This window comes from Branchiostoma floridae, chromosome 5, assembly GCF_000003815.2.
Source record: "Branchiostoma floridae strain S238N-H82 chromosome 5, Bfl_VNyyK, whole genome shotgun sequence".
Taxonomy (NCBI): domain Eukaryota; kingdom Metazoa; phylum Chordata; class Leptocardii; order Amphioxiformes; family Branchiostomatidae; genus Branchiostoma; species Branchiostoma floridae.
In genome coordinates, this window is record NC_049983.1 from 2,738,023 (window position 1) to 2,759,618 (window position 21,596).

The window sequence follows — 21,596 nt, forward strand, 5'->3', positions numbered from 1 at the left end:
CAGCAAAACACAAACAATTACGTCTGACATCGTGTTAGAAACTTCTCCCATGTACGTGTGTTAGGGAGGGAGGCCTTAAAACTCGACAAGCACGCGGATATTCAAGCTAAAACTCGATGTTTTGCTTGCCGGGCGTGCGGTACGCCGCCATTTTAACACTGAAGACTGGTGATGTTCTGCCGCGCGGGCGGCTTTTTTTTCCAACATGCCTCAATTTTTAATAAAAAACTATCATTACCTGGCGAGGTATGACGTTTGTCGAGAGCACTGACGGGGTTAAAGTTTTGGATGTTGTGATTTAGATGAACTAGAAAGGGATTTGTCGGGTTAGCGGCCGATTCCACGGGCCGGCGGGGGTGTTGGAGGGACGTCCCCTATGCCCGATGACCATACCATTTCCGGAGGAGCGTCCCCTAATTGAGGGAGAAACATCCCCTTTCCAAGAGGAGCGCCCCCTTGAAAGTCGAGGAGTGTCCTATTTTCTAGAGGAGTGTGCACATTCGCGAGGGATGTCCCCATTCGATTGGTCGGGGTGACGTTGGAACATTGCTGTTGTAACACTTTGTGTTCGAGGGCATCAAATTTGTTCAACCTCTGTTGCATTTCACGTCAAAACAAGGGTTCTTTTCAGGTGGGTATGACGTAATTAAAATACAACACGGTGTATTCCGCATCACCCTCGGTCCCAGTCCTCCCGCAAGCTATATGTATTGCCGCTGTTAGATTGACATACGTGTCACTTGTCTTTTCTGCTTCCTTATTTAATGTTTGCTACTAGCACTTACGACTCTTCATGATACGAGCTATGAACTATTACAGTATTTCCATGCACTGCATCCGTATAACATTACATGTACCATATTTGTCTTCTGCCCTTGTGTGTATGGTATCTGTGTCGATATTTGACCTTTTGCAATTTGAAAATGAATGGAAATAACAGATTCTAAAACACTTCCATATCAATGTGATACTGTTGATCTTACAATGATGTTGAGGGGCTCAATATCCTACCATAGTACGGTGACATTTTTCTTAGGAGTACTATTGATATGTATTTCAGAAACAAAAAAAATAGGTGTGAAATAAACACTTGGTCAATGATCATGATAAATGTTGAGTTTTATGAGACATCAGACACTTTGCTGAGATACATTACCATGTAATGCCGCAACACAACTTAATATACTTTTGATTATGCAATGTATGTTCCAGCTGTTAAAATACATGTACTGTTTTCGTGAATAGTTTCATGAGGTTGGTACGTAAGACACTTTTTTTTACACAACTATTGATTCAGTCTCACCAACGTTTCGGTGACCGTCGGTCACCTTCTTTATGGCAATTCTGACTGGTTCACATTGTACTGCAGGACAGGTGTCGCTGCTTACACATGCGGTCACAAAACGCATAGTATCTACATATGTACAGACAGCTTTATGCAAAATATTTGGACCGCATTGTAAATGTTTTGCATAAAGCTGTCTGTACATCTGTAACGTAGAGAGAGAATAAAGCAATGGTTATTAAAAAAAGAGCCTCTTGGTTCATCTGTACGATTTGTTTCAGCCGATGTCTGGCCCGTGACCTTCACAGTAACCGCCATTAGAGGTGACCCCGTGACCCTACAAATGGTGCAGAAGTCCAGTAGAACCGGTACCCTGGTGTGGAGGAAGGGCGGGGTCGGGGGGACTGTCCTGGCTGGACAAACTGGACTCAGCCTCACAATAGCCAGTGTCCAGTCTTCAGATGAAGGAATTTATGAGTGCTACTATCAGGGAGATACTGAAAGAAAACAAGGCATCATGAGGCTCATTGTCAGACGTAAACACAATATTTTTCAATAATAGAATAACTTGTGATTAATGGCATATTGTTCTTTTCGGTTCGCACCCAATGAAACCTCTTTGTAACAAATAGCTTTATTGATCGGCTTTTTGGGGGCTGAAAAAAAAGATTGCCACAATGAATGACCTGAGGTTGCCTGTCGTGAAAGGAATATTATTTTCTTTCTCATCACACTTGTTTGCTAAATATCACTGAATGATAAAAAAAATTTCTTCGTTGGTTGATAGTGCAGTTTAATCTACTCAACCTCACCTTATGTAATTCCAATTTATCCCTAAAGATGTTGGAATAAAGTGAAATACAGGTTTAGATACATTATCGTATATTCTTGACGTCCACCACAGATTGCGCAGCCGACAAGTGGGGCGTCTTCTGCAACTATGACTGTCCTGTGTGCTACAACGGTGGGTTCTGTGGCAATGGGGAGTGTGTCTGTCCTCCTGGGTTTCAAGGCAATAACTGTGAATATGGTAAGTTCCTACCGAATGGCGGTGAGTGGTCAGAAGAGTTACAGTATGGCTCACAAGTCACGCCTCGAATAAAAAAATGCGATACGTCAGTAATTTTTTTAAAGACGTCACCAAGTATGGATACAACGCATGATCGAAATAAATACAATGATGTAGGTGACTCGGGCTCTTGTTGAAAATGACAGTGTGTTAATGGAACGAGTTTATTCTATGTTTCCGAAGTTATTTTTACTCAAGACATTTCAGCTAGCTTAAATCACATGACCTCAACTGTTCCCACCCAGCATGCACAGGTGACAAGTTTGGCACAAACTGCGACAAAACCTGTTACGGTGGAGACTGTACCGGTCACCTGCTGTGTGTGATGGACCCGTATGGCTGCTCCTGTGCACCCGGCCTCATGGGCATAGAGTGTAACACAGGTGAGTTTCTAGGGTCAGAGAGCGTGAGATATTTACATGATGGAATGGACGCCTCAAGCTGGAACTTTGTGTGCCCCTCAAAGTTACTGAATAACTCGAATATACAGTGCATGTTTGGAATACTTTTGAAAGTCTTTCCCTCACCCCTTCCCCTACTGTGTGTGGATGGTTGACAATGCAAAAGAAAAATGACAGAAGTTGATGATAGACACACACCCATATCATTTTATCTATTTTATTTAGCCAGGGATACACTCTCCGGACAAAAGTCCTGTTTTTCAGGAGTTTTTACTACTGTTAGGAAATCCACTATCCTTAATAAAACCATGGGTTTTGAACCCTCACTTCAAATCAAACACAGTACCTGTGTCAGAAAAGCTACAATACTGCCGATATTGAAAACGTTAACGTGTCCACAATTTCAGAGTGTCCAGACGGCATGTACGGAGCTGGCTGCACCCAAACCTGCCACTGTGCAGATGGAGCGGATATCTGCAACAAGAAGACTGGATCATGTTCTGGTACGTATAAGGACTCATGTCAGATAGATAGAGTGAAAAGATGCGATAGATCATGTAGATAGATCATGTTCTTTGTTACACAACCAAACTTTACTCACTTCCAACGTTTCAATTTGTACCAGACACCATCATCAATGTTAGAATGACTGGGTCTGGTTCTTGCTGCCAGTTATATGACCGATGTAGGTGGCGCTGCAGCAGCCCGTCCCAAACGTGGCTCAGCTTGTATCCTCCCTCGTCTCTGTTCATGACTGGAGCTGATTTGGTTGCGTAACAAAGAATCTTACTGTATGAGTAATTTACCAACATGATGAAACTGTTTACGGACATGTGATAGATCATCATGCACTTGTACAAAAATAAACAGATAAACATCCAATACATGTCTTCTGGAGGCAGCAAAGTTTAATGATGAAATGTTTAGGAAAATGCACACGTTGACGATGTGGTGCAGTGATCTCTTTGATTAACCTCACCAGGAAATACACCTACTTTGTTACTATTTATCTTATTTATAGCCATTGTCTTTTATAATTGACCAGTACTGTGCACGTATATATACGTACTCTGTCTGTACCGTCAAACGCATAAATACACTAATTGCAATGAGTCTTTTCTTTTATTCAACAAAGTTCCTTGCAATAATCGTGCAATTCCACTCTTTCAGATATAAATGAATGTGCAAGCAGCTCCTCCAATGACTGTGACCAACACGCCACCTGCACCAACACGATTGGATCTTACACATGTACCTGTGATGACGGTTATCTGGGCACGGGGACGGTGTGTACAGGTCGGTGTTATTACCTCCATGAAATGCTATGGAGGTTACATTTTCACCAGTGTTTTTCTGTCATTCAAAGGAACGATAGATTGCCATCATTTTAGGCATGCAGGTAGCTTAGACAAAGATGTTCATAATGATATACATGTTATGCAAATTAGGACTTAATTTGCATAATTAATGAGGAAATTATAATTCAATTATTTCAATAAATAGACTTCATTCAATGTAAAACATGTAAATTATGATAGGTTGAAACACAAGCAGATAACAAATATGCAAATAAGGAGCTTATTTCAATAATACGCAAAAATTGCAAAACTGCCTAATGATTAATGATGGGAATTTTACACTTGTAACCTGTGCCATGTTGCATGTGACTTAGTCAATGATGAACATCATTATGCATAAATGTGTAAGTCATTTGCATAAAATTTACAAAAGCTCTTAATATTTCATGGAGGTATGAGGTCACCGAACTTTAGTTGTTGCTATAACTGAAGATTTGAAGTAGTTAAACGATTGGTCATGTTACTTTTATTAAGTTGACATAAATCCTTCACATGTGGCCTATGACCTACGACTATAATATCATCATTAATTTCATTATATTACGACTATAATATAAGGTTCCAAATATCAATATATAAGGTATTTGCCAATGCCGATACTGCCTGGTAACAGTACATGGCGTTATCGAGGAATCGTGGAACCGTTCAAATTGCAAAGATATCTATGAAGAGATTCATTAGTCACGTATGTAAACAGTTCATAGAATTTTCATCAAGCAGTGACTACTTTTAAAGGTAAACACATGTACGTACCTCCACATTTTCGATGGCTATCCTACTTACCCCTACTCCGCAAGAAGGCGGGGGTGAGGGGCAGAAGATCCACGCAAGTCTCGACCTAGCTCTCGCAAATTTCGCGAGAGCTAGGTCACTCCGTGATCAAGATGGACTGATAGCCATCGACAATTTGGAGGTACGTATGTTTACCTTTCAAGGTGTAGTCACTGCTTGATGAAAATTCTATTAACAAAGATGTCTAACTATAGTAGATATTCAGTTGTGCCTAAGCATGATATTTATGTATGTTAGAAACGAGTGACCTGTTTGACATCCATAACGGACAAGTCTTACCTGACCATGACGATGTCGTCATCCCCAACATCACCCCTGGAGAATGCGCATTGAGGTGTCTGGAGGGAACAGATACTGTCGTCCTGGGGGAATGTCTGTCCTTTGACTACCAGATCAGCACTTCAACATGTCTGCTCAGTAGGAGCACTGGTCTCTCACTAGAAGGAAACAGCGATTATAACTATTACCAACGGAAAGGTGAGACTATAGACGTCTGGTAAATATCTTCTACATTAACCAGGTGACTTAATGCTCCATTAATGCCTTAACACATGCATAATATGAACTTAACTTGAAACTTTATCTGTGTTGGTAGAAGTCATTGAACTAGTTGGACTTACTAGACATACAAAAATTGGACTCACCAACCTGCTGCAACCTATGATCCACTTCTCACTGAGGCACGTGTTCTATCTGCATAACGTAACGACAGCAGTGGATTGTTCATTCCTTGACAAAGACAGGTGCTATTCAGTCGAAAATTTGAGTCCAATTTTGTGTGGAATATACAGTTCGACGAGTTCAAGAATAATATGAGCCAGAATCATCAAGTACTGTTGTTTCTTTCCAATTAACCAATCACTGTAACTAAATTTGGAAAAAAGGTGGAAAACTTATGTTGATAGAAGTGCTGCCCCTACGGCCGGTGAGGCTATGGGACCGGTGAGGTGAGGTGAGGTAACTAAATCTATCTCATTCATTCTGAAAATAAGTATATCTATATTTTCTAGGGGGCAGTATCTTCCAGAAGTACAGTAACAAGGCTTTGAGCGGACATAATGAGGAGACAATTAGAGGCATCAGCCCAGGTGAATGTGCAGTACGGTGTCTCCAGGGGACGTCAGTTGTACCCGAGGGAAGCTGTAAGTCTTTTGACTACGACAGAAGAGGCCCAAGTTGTGTTCTCAGCAAGGCGAGTAAAGTTACTCATCCAGCAGCATTGGGGGATAACGCGAACAATGACTACTACCACAGGAATGGTGAGTATATCATGATACCAGATTAATAAGAAACAAATTCATAGTTCCAAGTTATAGAGACAAGTGTGTAATAAACTAATTCAGAAGAATGTTTGAGTTCATGAACACACACTGTTCTTTTATCAGACTTAATACGTGTGTACAGCAAAGAAAATCACAGAAATTGGACTGATCTGTTACAGAGCCTTGCTCAAGCAGTCCATGTGAAAACGGAGGCAACTGTACCGACATCGGGTATAACAGTTTTACCTGTGCGTGTACATCTACATGGTTTGGAGAGACGTGTCAGACAGCAGGTACAGTATGGTAACTTGTATCTTTACACTACATAAGCATTCTTTGCGATACAACATATAAAAAGGTGCACTATTTTTTACATGGGGCATGTGAGTCTGTATTGCCATATCCGTACAGGAGTGATTGTGTATTTGAAATAGCTACTTTCATTAGTTCAGTCAACTTACTTAGTAACTAGTAAGGTAGTAAGGAGACAGCAAGTGCAATTTATGATTATCATCCTTTACACCCTGCAAATATATTGCTCGCAAGTGAAAAGAAACAAAATGGGAAATATTTGGTATAACAGTTTTCTTTCAGCTGTAAATATCTGCTGAAGCAGCTACATGTACATAATTTAAGTTTAACCAAACCTTCTTGGTATCCGCAGATGTAGATGAGTGTGACCTAGGCACCCACAACTGTGATCAACATGCCAACTGCACGAACACACCAGGATCTTTCACATGTACCTGTTATCATGGATACCATGGGGATGGAATATCATGTACAGGTCTGTAGAATAGCTATCAGAATAACTCAGTAGATATTCTATTCGCGTTTCTGTTATTCCGGGTATGGTCTGAACGCCGATTAGTACATGTGTGAATTGTGATGAGAATATCCGTAAGTACTTCTCGACCCGACTCTAAAGGTCGCTGGAAAAATTGTAGATATTGAACAAATAGCAGTCAGCTGGCCCAGCAGTATAGCGGTCGACCGTTTGGGTAATTTATTTATTCATTTATTCATTTCTGTTTTCTTTACCCAGGGTTGTCCAACTCAGTCCTCTGCGTTACATAAATTGAATTTAAAGATGTACATAACAAACATAACTGAAAACAATAATAATGATAACAAAATGAATACTATGAAGTCGCTAGTTTCATTGAGTGGTCAGAGGTCAGGCTAGTCAAGCCCTGAATTTGGTTTTAAAGTCAGATTTGGACTCGCAAGTCTTGAGAGATGGTAGAAAACTATTCCATGCGGTAATGGTAACCTTAGCGTGGACTGAATCCTTTGGCCAATTTATCGATTTTTTTGCTGAATTCTACGATTCAATATAGGAGGCATGTTGGAGGCTAACTTTTCTGTACTGCCATTGTATCGCTTCAATATTGACAGACGGAGTCCATTTATACTTTTCAGATGTCGACGAATGTGATACCGATGCTGACAACTGCCACATCTCCGCAACATGCTCCAACAGTGAAGGGTCTTTTCACTGTTCGTGTAACTCAGGTTACCAAGGAAATGGTACATCATGCACAGGTTAGTGATCATATGGTTGCCTAGCCATGGGATTGCATGGAGATTATTTGACCAATGGTCTCCTTCTCACATATGCAGCTCAGAGTGGCCTGCTTTCAAAAGCATGCTGGAGGTGCTGGTATTGTCTGGTAAACTCAAAACCTGCATGTTTTCAAATGTTCTCCGCGAAGAGATTTCTTCCGAAAACAATCTAGCTGCGAGTTGATTCCAGCTGCAACAAAGTTCAAAGTTGGAGTCTGATTTCTTGCCTGGTCTGGTACTAGCTGTCAATTGTATTTTTGTACATGTAGGGACCATGTGATAATTATATCTTGTGCTGATGATTTTGTTTTCTAATGTATATCCATCTTCACAGATGTCGATGAATGTGATACCTATACTGAAATTTGCCACATCAACGCAACATGCTTCAACAGTGCAGGTTCCTTCAACTGTTCGTGTAACGCAGGTTTCCAAGGGAATGGTATATCATGCACAGGTTAGCTATCACACGTTTGGGCACTATATGATTTCCTTAGCCAAAGGGTCGTATGGAAATATGCGTAGAGATTAGGGGTATTTCTTCTTCTTGGACCGGTCCGAAAAAAAAAACGTACGTGAAAAAAATCAGTGAGCCGGATTTTGGACCGATTACATTACATTCGCAGGCGTCCACGCGTTTTAGGGCTTACTGGTTCAAGAAAATAACAAGAACGAAGTAGTGTAAAGTTTATTGTCATTTCTACCATATTGAGTTTCTACAGTCAAACGTACAAGGGCAGTTAACGTTATTTACATGAAGATATGTACTTTTTAGAATGACAGTGGGAGTCGGAACCAGACTGATTTCTTTGTTGCGAAATGGTTCATTGGTTTGAATATCGCTAATTCAAAAGTTTCACAGAGAATCAGGTTCAGGTCCGGACCTGTACCTGATCCTCTGGACCTAAATCAGACTTGGACCTGAATTTTCTATACCAAAATACACCCCTAGTAGAGCTTATTTGGTCGAGAGTCTCTTTTATCAAGTATTGAGCTCAGAGTAGATTACCTTAAGTCATGCTGAATTCCCTGATATTGTCTAATCAGCGCCATGTCTGCATATATTACATTTTTTCAGAGAAGAAATTCTGTTTTATTTCGTATTTCAGAACAAAAGGCAGTTGGTCTACCAATCACTTGGATCATCGCGGGTTCTGTAGCAGGTGTCGTGGTCATTGTGATTGGTTTAGTTGGAGTTGTCGTTTTCTGCTGCAGGTATTTGCTGTAAAATCATCAGTTTGTAATTATAGATTAGACATATTACAGGGACTTCAGATATCGGCAATGATTCTGCACTGAGACATATTTTTCTTCCCCTATCTCACATCGAGTATTGTACTATGGTTTAGAGCATATATTATTTGGATTTGTCAGACCTTAAGAAGAAAATTAAAATTTTGTTTATTTTTCTTTTAGATAATACAGAAAATTTTTTGATACCTCATTGATTGCTGTTTTTCTATGAAAGAAATGTAATAATTGTTTTGTAAGCAAGCACGATGAACCAATGGTTTGAAACTATACCGAACGATTAGTGAAATATGCTGTTATACACCTTAGTTTGCATTTACAGAAGAATGAAAGAAAACGTTCCCAAACAAAGAGACGTACAACTGAAAGACATCGGTGACCAACCAGAAAAATGTGGTGCAAGAAATAAAGCTTTTGATTCTGAACATGGTGGGGGCACATCTGTAAGTAGTAACTACTGTTATAGTGATTTTAGTTTCAGTTGCATTTATTACATTTTCTGTTGCATCTTGTCTTTCACTAAGGTTACGTTTTAGTAGCATGTTTTGTATCCATGCTATGTTCATGATTCATCGAATGCCCCATCCTTGAATGACACTTTGTTCCCTCAGATACCTGAGCGTCTATCGGACCTCACCACAGTTGCAGACGTACAAGAATTTCTAATTGACAATGGCCTACAGGAGTGTGCAAAAGCATTTAAGGGTATATGTTTGACATTACTTATGATATGAGTGATGTCTCTTTTTACTTGGTATTCAAGTCACAAGGTTGCCGGATAAAACTTAGAATGAAGTCTTGTTATATAGATCTCAAACTTATGTGACAATCTTAAGGAGAATGGACAAGTGTGTGAACATACCTTTAAGATTTGCTGGCACGATTCAGGTGAAATACCGTTGAATCTGCCAAATATTAACATCTTCTATTCAGAAAACGACGTTGACGGAACGGCTCTGCGCAATCTTGATGACGCGATGATGAAGGACCTCGTTCCTATGGTCGGACCCAGAGCGCGACTTAAAGCTGTGCTAAAGGAACTACACGGTTCGACTGGACAAAATCTACAGGTAAAATTACAAACTACAGCCATAACCTTATGTATTCAATTGCTTGCTTTGTCGGATGGCTGTTTTGATTCTGATTTACAGAGTTCAAATACTTATACTCTACTTTGTCGTTAAAGATTTTGTCGGAGTCACCGATCTCGACCCTCAACTTTTGGGAGGTTCCCCGGTCCAGTCTGAAGCTGGGCAGGCGGCTTGGTACAGGGCAGTTCGGGGAAGTTCGACTTGGACAAGTCCGTAATCGGGGAGTGAGGAACAACGTTGCTGTCAAAACATTAAAGGGTAACTATCACCCGTCTATGCAGGTCTTTTCCCCAGAACTATACCGGAGTGGCACGGTCGTAACAACCCCCACAGTTGCGTCCTTCCGTGCCAGGCTGGAGAATTGCCCCTTATCCCGGGCCGGGGGCCACCCCCTACTTTGCCCCTGAGGGGGTCATTTGGAGGTAGAATCAATGTATATATATATATATATATATATATATATATATATATATATATATATATATATATATGTGTGTGTGTAGACCTTCTGGTGTGTTCGAACGCTTTCTTACGCCAAAATCAACTGGCTTGTATAAGGACAAAATCAACTGGCTTGTATAAGGACAAATGATGAAATAAACATCATTTACAAATTCATAATGGATCCTTCTTTATGGTCTGGCATTTATTTATGCAGTAAAAAAAATACGAGTACCATGTAAACGGCATTGTTTGTTATTTTTTTTATCTCAATGTTGCTAACAGAACATACTTGTGGAATTTGCCAGATTCTGCATCTGACAGTGACAAAAAAGACCTGCTGGGAGAGCTGGAGATCCTGGTGACTGTGGGTCGTCATGACAACATCATCTCCTTGGTTGGAGCGTGCACCAAAGACGGTGAGAAAATTTATTTTGCCTTTAGCTAAGTTTACGTACAAGCCTTTTGACTATAAAAGTAGGTACACTTACTTGATAAACTTCATCATTAGTATTCACACCTCACTTATCCTTCTAGACCCACTGAGCATTGTAGTTGAGTACGCCCCTAACGGCTGTCTGAGGGACTGGCTGAAGACCAACTCAGCTGAAGCCATGAGCACTAACTCAGAGTACGAGAATCAGCCTGCTCCAATTTCTGATCTTTCTATGGACCTGCTCATCCAGTTTGGCATCGATGTAGCCAATGGGATGAGCCACCTAGCGGCTATGCAGGTAAAATATGCAAACATTCACTGTGTAGTTGTGGGTAGTCGTAAATGTATCGTCTTTATTACAAAGAATCATTGACATGGAAAGTACTCATCATTCAAGACAACTTTATCATCTAACACTCGAGTGACAATGCCAAACTTTATATGATAAAATTGTTCCAAGTAAACATTGATACATGCTGCTCCCTACAGTGTGTTCACCGTGATCTTGCTGCAAGAAACATTTTACTTGGGGAGAACTTGGTGGCCAAGGTTTCTGATTTTGGACTGTCCAGGGACATCTATGAAAGTAAAGAGTACGTGAAGACTGCAAAGGTAAGGATGTGCGAGATGTAGAAAACAGGCTGTGTCTGTACAAACAAGTAACGTGGTGTACTTCCATTGCAATCAGTTTTACTTATTAGGTTAAACATATGTTTTGATAAAACATGAATAAAGATTATGTTAAAAAAACGTACGTTAAGGGCGTTTCTATTTCTAAGACTGGATTAAATTTAAACATTTCCGTACGTTTCGAGTGACATCCGACGCTCTTCTTCAGCGTCACTGGAAAGAAGAAGAGTGATGGATGTCACTCATAACGTCCAGAAGTAAATCTCCTAATATTATCCAGTTTTAGAGATTGAATTGCCTTTGCAAATTGTTTACTTGACTTTCTTACCTTCATAAACGTATCAGACATAATTGCTCGAAAATTGTTTTGGAATGATGGTATTGAAGTTGTTATGTTATTCCTGTTACTCCTCAGAGCAAGCTGCCGTTGCGGTGGATGGCCTATGAGTCACTTTTCTACAACGTGTACACAACTCAGAGTGACGTGTGAGTATAAGGATTTTCTATCTTTGTTATCATTGAACGTTGTATGATATGGCTTTGATACATTTACATATAATAAAAAATTGAGTCTCCTTCAATAACCACCTCTTAGTTATTGGCACTATATATGTTGATTTACTGATTTAAACCTACATGTAATGGTGTACCTATTTCAGTAGTACAACTTGGTCTTTTTACGACTTATACTTGAGATTGTTTTCCCTTGTCTCCTATTCTGTAGCTGGTCGTTTGGCGTTCTTCTTTGGGAGATTATGACTATGGGTATGCATATACTTATATTTCTAATGTCCATTTTTTTGTCTGGAAAAGTATTATAATTTGTCAAAGAAAATCAAGCATATACGAAAAACAGGAACTCATAGTGAGAAACTTCCTCGTAAAAATGATGCTGATGTTGATGATATGTAGATTTGGTACTGACGTTCTCAATATTGTATCACCTTTGGGATGGCCAAATCGGCCCATACTTTGTATGTGTGATACAATTAAATCCCTCCAGCTATTTATCGTCCTGGGACCCCCCTCAAGGACCCTCGAAATCAATTTTTGTTCTCTAGTTCTACAAACCAAAAGCTTAATCTTCAGTTTTTGGTACGTAGAACTAAATTTAGATGATACATGCTATACGTAAATACAAAACTTCGTCCGTATATCTATTATATTTATCAGGGTAGCCTTCCGAATTTCAGTAATTTTCAGCCATAAATTGTTTTATTTTCGAGGGTCTCTGATAGGGGTGCCAGTTCCACATACCTATCACAGAGTATGAGCCAGTCTGGTTGACCCCTTATTTCCGACTTCTGCCTGGTTTTCTCATGCAATGACTCTTCATGCACTACATGCAACATCGTCCTATGTAGGGCATCTGCCATACGAAGGGATGACGGGTAAACGGATGATGGATATGATCAAAGATGGCGGCCGGCTGGGGAAGCCATTGCACTGTCCTGACGAGCTGTAAGTATATCTTCAAATAAAATGTGTTGGTAGTGCTAAGTGTAATTCTACAACTTACGATATATGAATGTAACAAATAAAACATCAATAATGTGTCATCATATCAATAACACTTAACAAATGGACCTTACCTGCACAGCTTCGCCTTGATGGAAGACTGCTGGAAAACTCTGCCAGAAGACAGGCCAACATTCCCTCAGCTGAAAACCAACCTGGACAAGATTATTCATGCACAAAAGGTAACATATTACAATGCTAAACTTTCCAAATGCAGAACACAGTGGCTGATGATGATAAAACTTTATTCCAACGCTAAATTCTACAAGGATCAAATTTTCAACGACCACTGTCACCTTCTTCAGCATCACCCCTCCGTACATCAAGACCATCTCATTCCGAAGTGATTGATAATTACTGATCCTTAAGAAAGCGCCAGTGGTCAATCACAATTTGATCCTTCAATACAACTTAGTGTTGGAAGAAAGATCAGTACTAGTATTGTAATATGTTCACTACCAACATGGATGAGCTTCCATGATTACAAAAGGTAACATACTTATATATGCCCACGGGAGTCTTTTACAGTACATATGTACGTTTGTGAAGGTTAGACATCCAGGAATCGTTAAAATTGAAGACGAATAAATCTTTACTTCTGGATAATTTATTTTTATACAGACGTTTCAGAAGGTATCCGCCTTCCTTCCTAAGTGAAAAGAAAATGAAGACAATTTCTTGGAACAAGGAATAATTCTTATGTTCTAAATAAACAAAAAGGGTAACGGCTAAGGTGTTCTAAAATAAAAGTACATATGTAGCTATGTTTCTGCCTTTGATAACGTCGATAATTAGTATATGTCCAAGCTAGAATTCTTTGTGTTCAGATTTACTAAATTCCCTTTTTATTCCTCCTCAGACGTACGCTTCACTCCTTCATGAATAGGATCTAGGGACGGATCATGCTGTGGTAAACAGATGTATTTTGCAGAAGATACTTGATAATGAAGCACGTTAATGAAATTTGGAACGGTGGTTATGTGAATTTCAAACACCCCTCAAGCAAAAAATTTAACAGATTTAAAAATTTCTTGTACTTTGCATCTGTTAAATATAGCCGTTTTTTCTGTGTTGAGGAATTTGAAGAGAATAGTTTGAATCATTCATATTTGTACAAACATAAAAAAGCCAATGACGAGCATTTTCCGAACGTTAATTTGTTTTCATACATGTAGCTGGTGGATCCTGAGGTTGCGGCTTTTACCACAATATTGTCGGCAAATTCATTATGGTTATATTTGAATAAGGCCACAGCAAGTAAATTTTATGGATGACATCCCCGCGCTCATTAAGTTTTGTCTGATTTCAGAAACAAAAATTCCTTCTTCGGAGATCAACATGACGAGAAAGTACCAAAATGGGAAATTTATTTTGTGTTGCAGCCTAATTATTGTACTTGTAGAAGTGACATTAGCGAGGTAACAACGACTGTAGTCATAGAAGTGAAACCAGCTGGATAGTTGTAAAAGTGGCACCACTATGGAAGTCAAGAGTGCAGTAACAATGCCAACTTGCTAATACCAGTCAACCACTCTAGTGTCACTTTTACTACACTAGTTCACTTCTTGAATACAGGAATAAATGACTTGTTTCTACCATGTTTTGACACTTCAACTCGTTACAACGATTATGATGTCTGTTTTAAAAAATTAGCCATCCTTTTTTAAACGTTTTTTTCGCCCTATCTCATTATTTTTGCAGTCTGCAGAGGATGTAATCTATAAAATTTACTTGCTGGGGCCTAAATTTGAAATGCTGATGAGATTGTATAAACAGTTTTTTTTAACTTGCCCAATAGTGACATTTTGTAAATAATTCTACTTAATGATGACATCGTGTAAATATTTTAACTGTTTCTAATTCCATTTGCAATTGTAAACTAGCCCGCCAATTCATCCTTAGCGCTGCCATCAGTGGCTTGTACTTTTTAATTGTTTTAATAAACCAGTCATCATCTTCATTCGATATCAAAATCTGTATCAGTTTAGTCACTTGATGATACAAACAGAACACGCAACATAAAAGACAACACCCCTACAAACTAAATTGGCAAGTCTACCTATCTTATCCGATCACTTTCGGGTTCAGGAAACACAATTTCCACATACATTTAGCCCCTCTTATGTTCACAGACGATCTTATCAGTTATGTCTTATGAATATCAATGAGCGGGTCTCATTTAGAACAGACTTTCCCTTTGGACAACACAAAGGCACCTTCTCTGATTGATGGCTAGTAAGTGGCGACGCCCACAATAGTGGAAATGTCAAGGCAGCTAACCACAGCACGAACCGAGCGGAGTTCTACTTCTACGGGCACAGGTTCGGATCTGCGCAGCGCAGAAGAATGCTCCAGTATAGGAAACAATAGGCGTTGGGTGAGATCAAAGTGCTTGCAGCAAGTTGCACATAAGTTTTGCAAAGTTTTTTTTTTACCTCAACGCGAAGAGTTCTCCTAATAAAACTGGTATATCATCAGTTGCTCGAGTTCTGAGGATGCTCATCCTGTGTGTCCATTTGGTCATCTTGGCCTGGCAGGCAAGTGTACATGCGTGCCACATGAAACACATGTTCACACAAGTTCCTATGCGTATGAGGCAGGCTGATCTGCAAGTCTCTCCACGCCTCTACAAACCTGTCATACACGTATGCATGCGTATACCCTGTATCATCATCACTGTACAGATGTACCATTGCATGAAGCTGGCCTTCATGTGCACAGAGAATGGGAAAGCTTCTATCGATTGTTTGGTTTTGTTCAGGAAACCCTGGAATCTCGTGCCAGCTATCCGCCTCAACATCGTACACTACAGTCTTTCTAAATGTCATATCTGTGCAGAAGATCTCCGTTCCTATGGCAACGGCTGAAAAGAGATTTGGAATGGTTCTTGGCGGGGTTCTCTTGCACCACCGATCCTGACTTGGATCATAGCGATGCATTTCTGTGTTTGAAAAGAGATACAGGTGTGTACCACACGATAAGGCCACACTGCTAGTCAGTCCATCGTCATCAGGCTTCGAAAAGTCCTGCCAAATATCTGTGAACCCCAGATACTTTTTCATCACCATGAAGACTCCTTTTGTCCGTGTCCAACTGAAAGCAAGGTAATAAAGATACCCATCAACCTCAACAAGATCTTTGAAAATCATTTCACAGGGCTGTTCTGTGATGGTCCTTTGCATTGACGACTTTTGTTCCCACAAGTTTTCCACATGGTTGTACTGAAGCAAAGACAATTGACTGTATGACTCTAAGACCAGGATGTAGATGTCATTATTACTGGTAACTGTTGCTGATCTGACTTCAGGCAGGTTGTAACTGTATCTGATGTATTTGCCAGACCTAGGGTTCACACACACGGCTACTTCACAATCTAATGTACCAAAAGGGGGTCACTAGGGGTGAAAATTCAACTCCATTTTATTCTTTTTTTGTTGTTAGCAGTTCAAAGGTACACACCTTGGGCATACTATCCTAAAGGATCTCCGCACAACGAGCTTTTATAACTTCTGTACATGGGCTTTTATAAATGGATCACTAAGGGGGTACGGACGCTACAACTGTAGAATTACTGGAACTGCAGCATACTGTATATTCAACATTAGAACAGAAAATGGGTGTTTTATCCTTATCTTCTTGTATGATTAGCATTTGCTATGCTAGAAAATCAACTCAAGTTGCAGTATGACTATGTTAGGTCATTTTCTGGTCATCTGTTACTAAAGCAGCTATAATGATATGCGGGTATTTTGGCTTGAAGCAAAGATCAAATACTATAATTCTTAATCCAGGCACCTTAGTAGCTAAATTTTGGTGGTTATCTATCCTTATTGGGCTTCTACATAAAATTACAACAGATATAGTGTATAACATAACATAGAATCTTTCATATGACCATTAATGAACATTTCAAGGGGGGTACGGACGCTACACAATTATAGTAAAGACTGGTAGTGAACAATGGAATTAGCCCACTAAACGTGTCCATTTTCTAATAATCATTAACTATTTATTAATTGAAGCATCCATTAATGCTAACTGCAGCAGTTTAACAAAGAAAATGAGAATATAAATATGCCAGTTGAGATTCCACCCAGTTGGATCTGTACTCTACTTTTTGATAACAGGCCTACTGATAGAAGATTTTACAGAATCTGTGATAAAGAAGTGATGGTTTACATAAAAGAATATAACACAGTGCTTCCCATGCCATCAAACCAGCAATGTAAACTTGCATCTTTCTTGAATACATGCTATGTACATATTGGTTTGGACAAGAGAAACAATAGTGCAGGGGGTACGGACGCTACACATTACATACTATGTAATACTATGTTTAATTTATGCCTTGTTTAATGTAGATCTACCAAACTGGTGTTCTTATATCAGCTAAACTCATGGGGGAATATCAAATATCATCTCACATCCATCTTTGGCTGCTTTGGAATGAACCATTTATGAAGTCTGAGGGGGTGTAGCAAATGTGGATTTGTGGAGGAAATCTCAGAAAAATGCAGCTCAAATTCATTGGAAAGTCACGTTTTTAGAGAAAAAAGTTAACCAATCATATCTGTAAGAACTGTAATTAATGTATTGAATCAGAATTGTAGCAGTTGGACAGCAATTTTAATAACATTTTGCTAAAAAGCTTCAAATGGGGGTACGGACGCTACAGGTGGGGGTACGGACGCTACAGGGGGTACGGACGCTACATTTTGATGTTTACGGTGCTATACTAGACAGAGTTTTCAGGACAGCAATGGTTTAAAGGGTGTTCTAGTATGTGGTAATAGAGACCTCTAAACTGTCATAATCACAAGCTTGTGGGATTTACTTAGTACAGAAATTAAAGGGGGTACGGACGCTACAGATTTTTTTTGGAAAATGACATCCTGGACTTTGCTTGTTAATAATATGTCATAAGAGTGTGCTACTGATCTTATTCTACTTCTGACCTTATACACACATAATACCTTACTTTTACTTACAAAGACAACACCAATATTGCCAAACAATTAGCTGCTACAGACTACAGATATATCCAGTTAAAATAACATTGGAATCTGTCAACATGTGGGTAAAATGGAAAAATAGTCCCTATGGAACCAAAAAATGGTCATGTCCTTAAAAAAAAGCATAAAATCACTAGTAGTCACATGACCGCATATCAAAAGCAAGTGGTTTTTAACTACCAACTACAATTTTTCTGTTAGATCAGAGGTTTAAGAATTAGTAAAAACTGAATGGTCCCCGATAACGCTTAAAATTGGGCATTTTTAGGTTATATTTTGGTCAATATTTTCGCCAAATATTGACCGATTTACAAAATTCTTTTTGTGACATGTTCCTTGTTGTACCAGGTTTTGGGAAATGAATTTATAAAACAGCTATAGACTGTATATCTTTTGCTATCAACTGATAACATGTCAGAAAAAAAATGGGTACATTAGATTGTGAAGTAGCCGACAGCATTTCAATTGTATCTGGGGATGTTTCCACTGTTCTGAACTGTAGGACCATTTCTTCTGCATCCATTCCAATTCTCCTCTTCAGGTTGGAGGTCCTGGATCTCTGTTCTAGATTTCTGAGCTCAGAACTCCCAGGATCTTCATTGACCAAGGGGTGTTCCAAGATGGCTGCCGTGTCATCTGAGGTCAGCAGGTTGAAGCGGATGTTAGGGAGGATGCTGGGTAGGTGGCGCAGTCTGTCCTCCCTGCTGTGCTGCACCCATCTCACCACAGCCTCCCACACTGTTGTCTCCACTTTAACATCCAGCTTGTCGTGGCTGATCATCTCAGTCAGCTGTTTAACACTAAGGCTGTAGAACTCCTTGGTGTGAGAAACCTCAGAAAAAAACCTGCAGATACACTGCAGACTACGGTTTCGAACAGCAACCATAGAGAAGAAATCTGCAAACTGGTACAGGTCCACGCAGGTGGAGCAATCCACGTTCATGGCCATGTAGTTGCGGCAGGTGTTTCTCACATAGTCCAGCTGGAGGAGGTCAGCTGCCTGGTACAGGGGCTGTACTTTGTCCAGGGACACATGGAGGGTTCCCGAGTAGATGTAACTCAGGATCGCCTGACATGCATCTGCATTTATACCCTGCAGGACAATATTCAAACTGTAAGCATCATCACATGAAGTACATCGAAGTTACGTACCAACACGTGTTAAGTTATTGTGACATGTACAGATTGGACTCGCCTTAAGCAAGCGAGCAATTGTTATTTTCATCTAAATTCTACTTGACAACAGCTGTCATGTCCCTTGCACCAAGCATGACTAATCGTACAGCCACAACAAAGAGCAAAGCATCTTCCTAAAAAAATGGGGATGTTGTTTTGTTCTTTGCAGGAATATGATGAACTTCTGTCTAACTCACCCCAAAGGCTATTAGTTTAGAAATTGACCCATTTTTCCTCAAGAGAATAATCAATTCCTTTACATGCTAAATCCCCATGATTACCTTTGGGGCTCAGATAAGGTTGTTCGCTGAGGTAGCCCAACCCACTAGCCTGCCCGACGTTTTTCGGAAACCCTTTAGAAGTTGATGGGGGCAAACAAAGGATTTCTCCCTTGTATACATGTTCTCTATGATACGTTACATCTTTACAAATTCCGTGTTTCTAACCACACGTCACGCCAACCCTACCTGTAAAACAACCCAAGACGAAAGCTATAGGCAAGAGTTTTTTGACACCATTGTTAACTTACAGAATGCTGGGGTATGTTGTACCGTCGGTTTGACGGTTACCGTCTTCTGCCGGCTTTCCGCCATGTCACTTGTAAACATGGCCCTGAAGTAGGGGCTGGCCGCGGACAGAACAAGTCGATGGCAGGGAAACTGGCGTGCCTCGACTTCAAGGACGACATCCTGTAGTACCCCAGCATTCTGTAAGTTAACAATGGTGTCAAAAAACTCTTGCCTATAGCTTTCGTCTTGGTAGGAACGCGGGCGAACTGCTCTGGAGTGGTTTTCTTTCATGGTGGCAGCCATGTTGATGATGATTTTCGTGGTACTGGACTGTTCCACTTAGAAATCGAGGGGGGTTCTTGAAATTTGCTTACGCACCGGACTGTCGTGTCAACATTGGATATCCAAATCAGTAACACCCCTGCAAACTACTCTGGTAATGAAAACGCAATGTTCACGTACATAAAATTAGTTAAACGTTTAATCATATATAATACAATATGTGATAGTTGATGGTGTCCAGCGTAATGAGACAAATTACCAGAAACACCCTCCAGGTATAATTTTGGACTTCTAGGTTCATTCTGGACAAACCATAATAATTTGAATAATGATCATCCAAATGAATTAACATTTACAAGTATGGTATATTAAAGGTAATTTATGTGTATTGACTGCATTGTGGCATTTGCCATGGTATCATGGGTTTCTATAGACACCATACGTTGCAGAAAAATTGAAAGTTTTCTACCAAAAGATTCAAAGATTTACATACATGTACATGCAATACTAATAGCACATACTATAAGTGAAAGGTCTTAATTTTCTATTGACTTTTTTTATGTTAGTGGAGCGTGAAAAAAAAACTAATTTGAAGATCAATGTTGGGTGATCTCTGGCTTCAAGTTTGATAAATGACAATTGCAACGTGCATCAGCTGGAAATCATTGCCATTAGCAATGAATACATCTTTGCCAATAGAATAAAGAAATTTATATATTTTTTCTAGATTATAACGTTGGTGATGTGTTTCATATGTCTGAAAGTCATCTATTATGAAATCTGTGTATGATGGAATCAATAGATTACACAATCACAGTTTAGAATATGCAGTTTAACAACTTTTATTTTGCTTCACTTCTTTAATACATGTACAGTTCTGATTTTCTTATATCATTTGCTGATGACTTATGTATTCATCAACCTTGCAGCTAAAGATTGACCTTCTTAAGTACCTTCGGGGGTGTCTGTGTGGCGCAACGGCTAGAGCGTTGGAATCAGAATCAGTAGGTCCTGAGTTCAATACTCGCCATGCCCATGCCACCATGACGGTGGAGTGACGCCCACCGAGCCTCACGGCTAATCTGTCTAAAGGTGCCCAAAACACCTACAGATTTGGTGCTGTTAGTGTGTCAACATCTGCACACTTGCCACTAATACTCATGAATTTATTTCATTTATTCATTATTCTAAAGTACAACGCTTTCTTATAAATCTAACTCTAAGATAATCACATAGAACGAACTTTGTGACAAAGAACAGAAAACTAGTCAATATGTCAACATATAGTTTAGGATAAAGAATATCAGGCATCATGGCAAAATGTCCCTTCTCTTTCACCTTCTCTCTACTCCTAACGGTGTAAACCAATATAAATTTGGTGCTTAAACTTTAAGTAAAATGCCACTTCGGCACTAAATGGTAAAGGATGCAAAGTAATAGAAAGCTTTTGTTAATGAAAGGGATCAAATTAAGCTCTAGTAGTACATGATCCTTGCAAAAAGTTTCACCCTAAAGCT

At 39.6% G+C, this 21,596-nt stretch overlaps 2 protein-coding genes and 1 long non-coding RNA gene across 3 annotated transcripts; all 3 read left to right on the forward strand.

The window, feature by feature from the left end:
- The first annotated feature begins 5,925 nt into the window (after positions 1-5,925).
- Positions 5,926-6,948, forward strand: LOC118415172. The gene is made up of 3 exons (XR_004831083.1): positions 5,926-6,164; positions 6,347-6,460; positions 6,832-6,948. It is a non-coding gene; the product is annotated as an uncharacterized LOC118415172 (long non-coding RNA).
- A 3,013-nt stretch (positions 6,949-9,961) lies between these two features.
- LOC118415531 (fibroblast growth factor receptor 2-like) lies at positions 9,962-11,325 on the forward strand. Its single transcript, XM_035820205.1, has 4 exons — positions 9,962-10,031; positions 10,825-10,935; positions 11,054-11,250; positions 11,317-11,325. Exons 1-4 carry the CDS (start codon positions 9,962-9,964, stop codon positions 11,323-11,325), a joined length of 387 nt encoding a protein of 128 aa, XP_035676098.1.
- Positions 11,326-11,333: 8 nt separating this feature from the next.
- Positions 11,334-13,986, forward strand: LOC118415532 (tyrosine-protein kinase receptor Tie-1-like). The gene is made up of 6 exons (XM_035820206.1): positions 11,334-11,564; positions 11,998-12,068; positions 12,307-12,347; positions 12,947-13,043; positions 13,183-13,282; positions 13,960-13,986. Exons 1-6 carry the CDS (start codon positions 11,394-11,396, stop codon positions 13,984-13,986), a joined length of 507 nt encoding a protein of 168 aa, XP_035676099.1. The 5' UTR covers positions 11,334-11,393.
- The last annotated feature ends 7,610 nt before the right edge of the window (positions 13,987-21,596 follow it).

Excerpts from the sequence above, each read along its gene's own strand:
- LOC118415532 (XM_035820206.1), top strand. The coding sequence starts at position 11,394 with ATGATAAAATTGTTCCAAGTAAACATTGATACATGCTGCTCCCTACAG. Across the intron at positions 11,565-11,997 it reads AGTACGTGAAGACTGCAAAG|AGCAAGCTGCCGTTGCGGTG; the intron begins GTAAGGATGTGC and ends GTTACTCCTCAG. Across the intron at positions 12,069-12,306 it reads TACACAACTCAGAGTGACGT|CTGGTCGTTTGGCGTTCTTC; the intron begins GTGAGTATAAGG and ends CCTATTCTGTAG.
- LOC118415531 (XM_035820205.1), top strand. The coding sequence starts at position 9,962 with ATGATGAAGGACCTCGTTCCTATGGTCGGACCCAGAGCGCGACTTAAA. Across the intron at positions 10,032-10,824 it reads TGTGCTAAAGGAACTACACG|ATTCTGCATCTGACAGTGAC; the intron begins GTTCGACTGGAC and ends GGAATTTGCCAG. Across the intron at positions 10,936-11,053 it reads TGGAGCGTGCACCAAAGACG|ACCCACTGAGCATTGTAGTT; the intron begins GTGAGAAAATTT and ends TTATCCTTCTAG.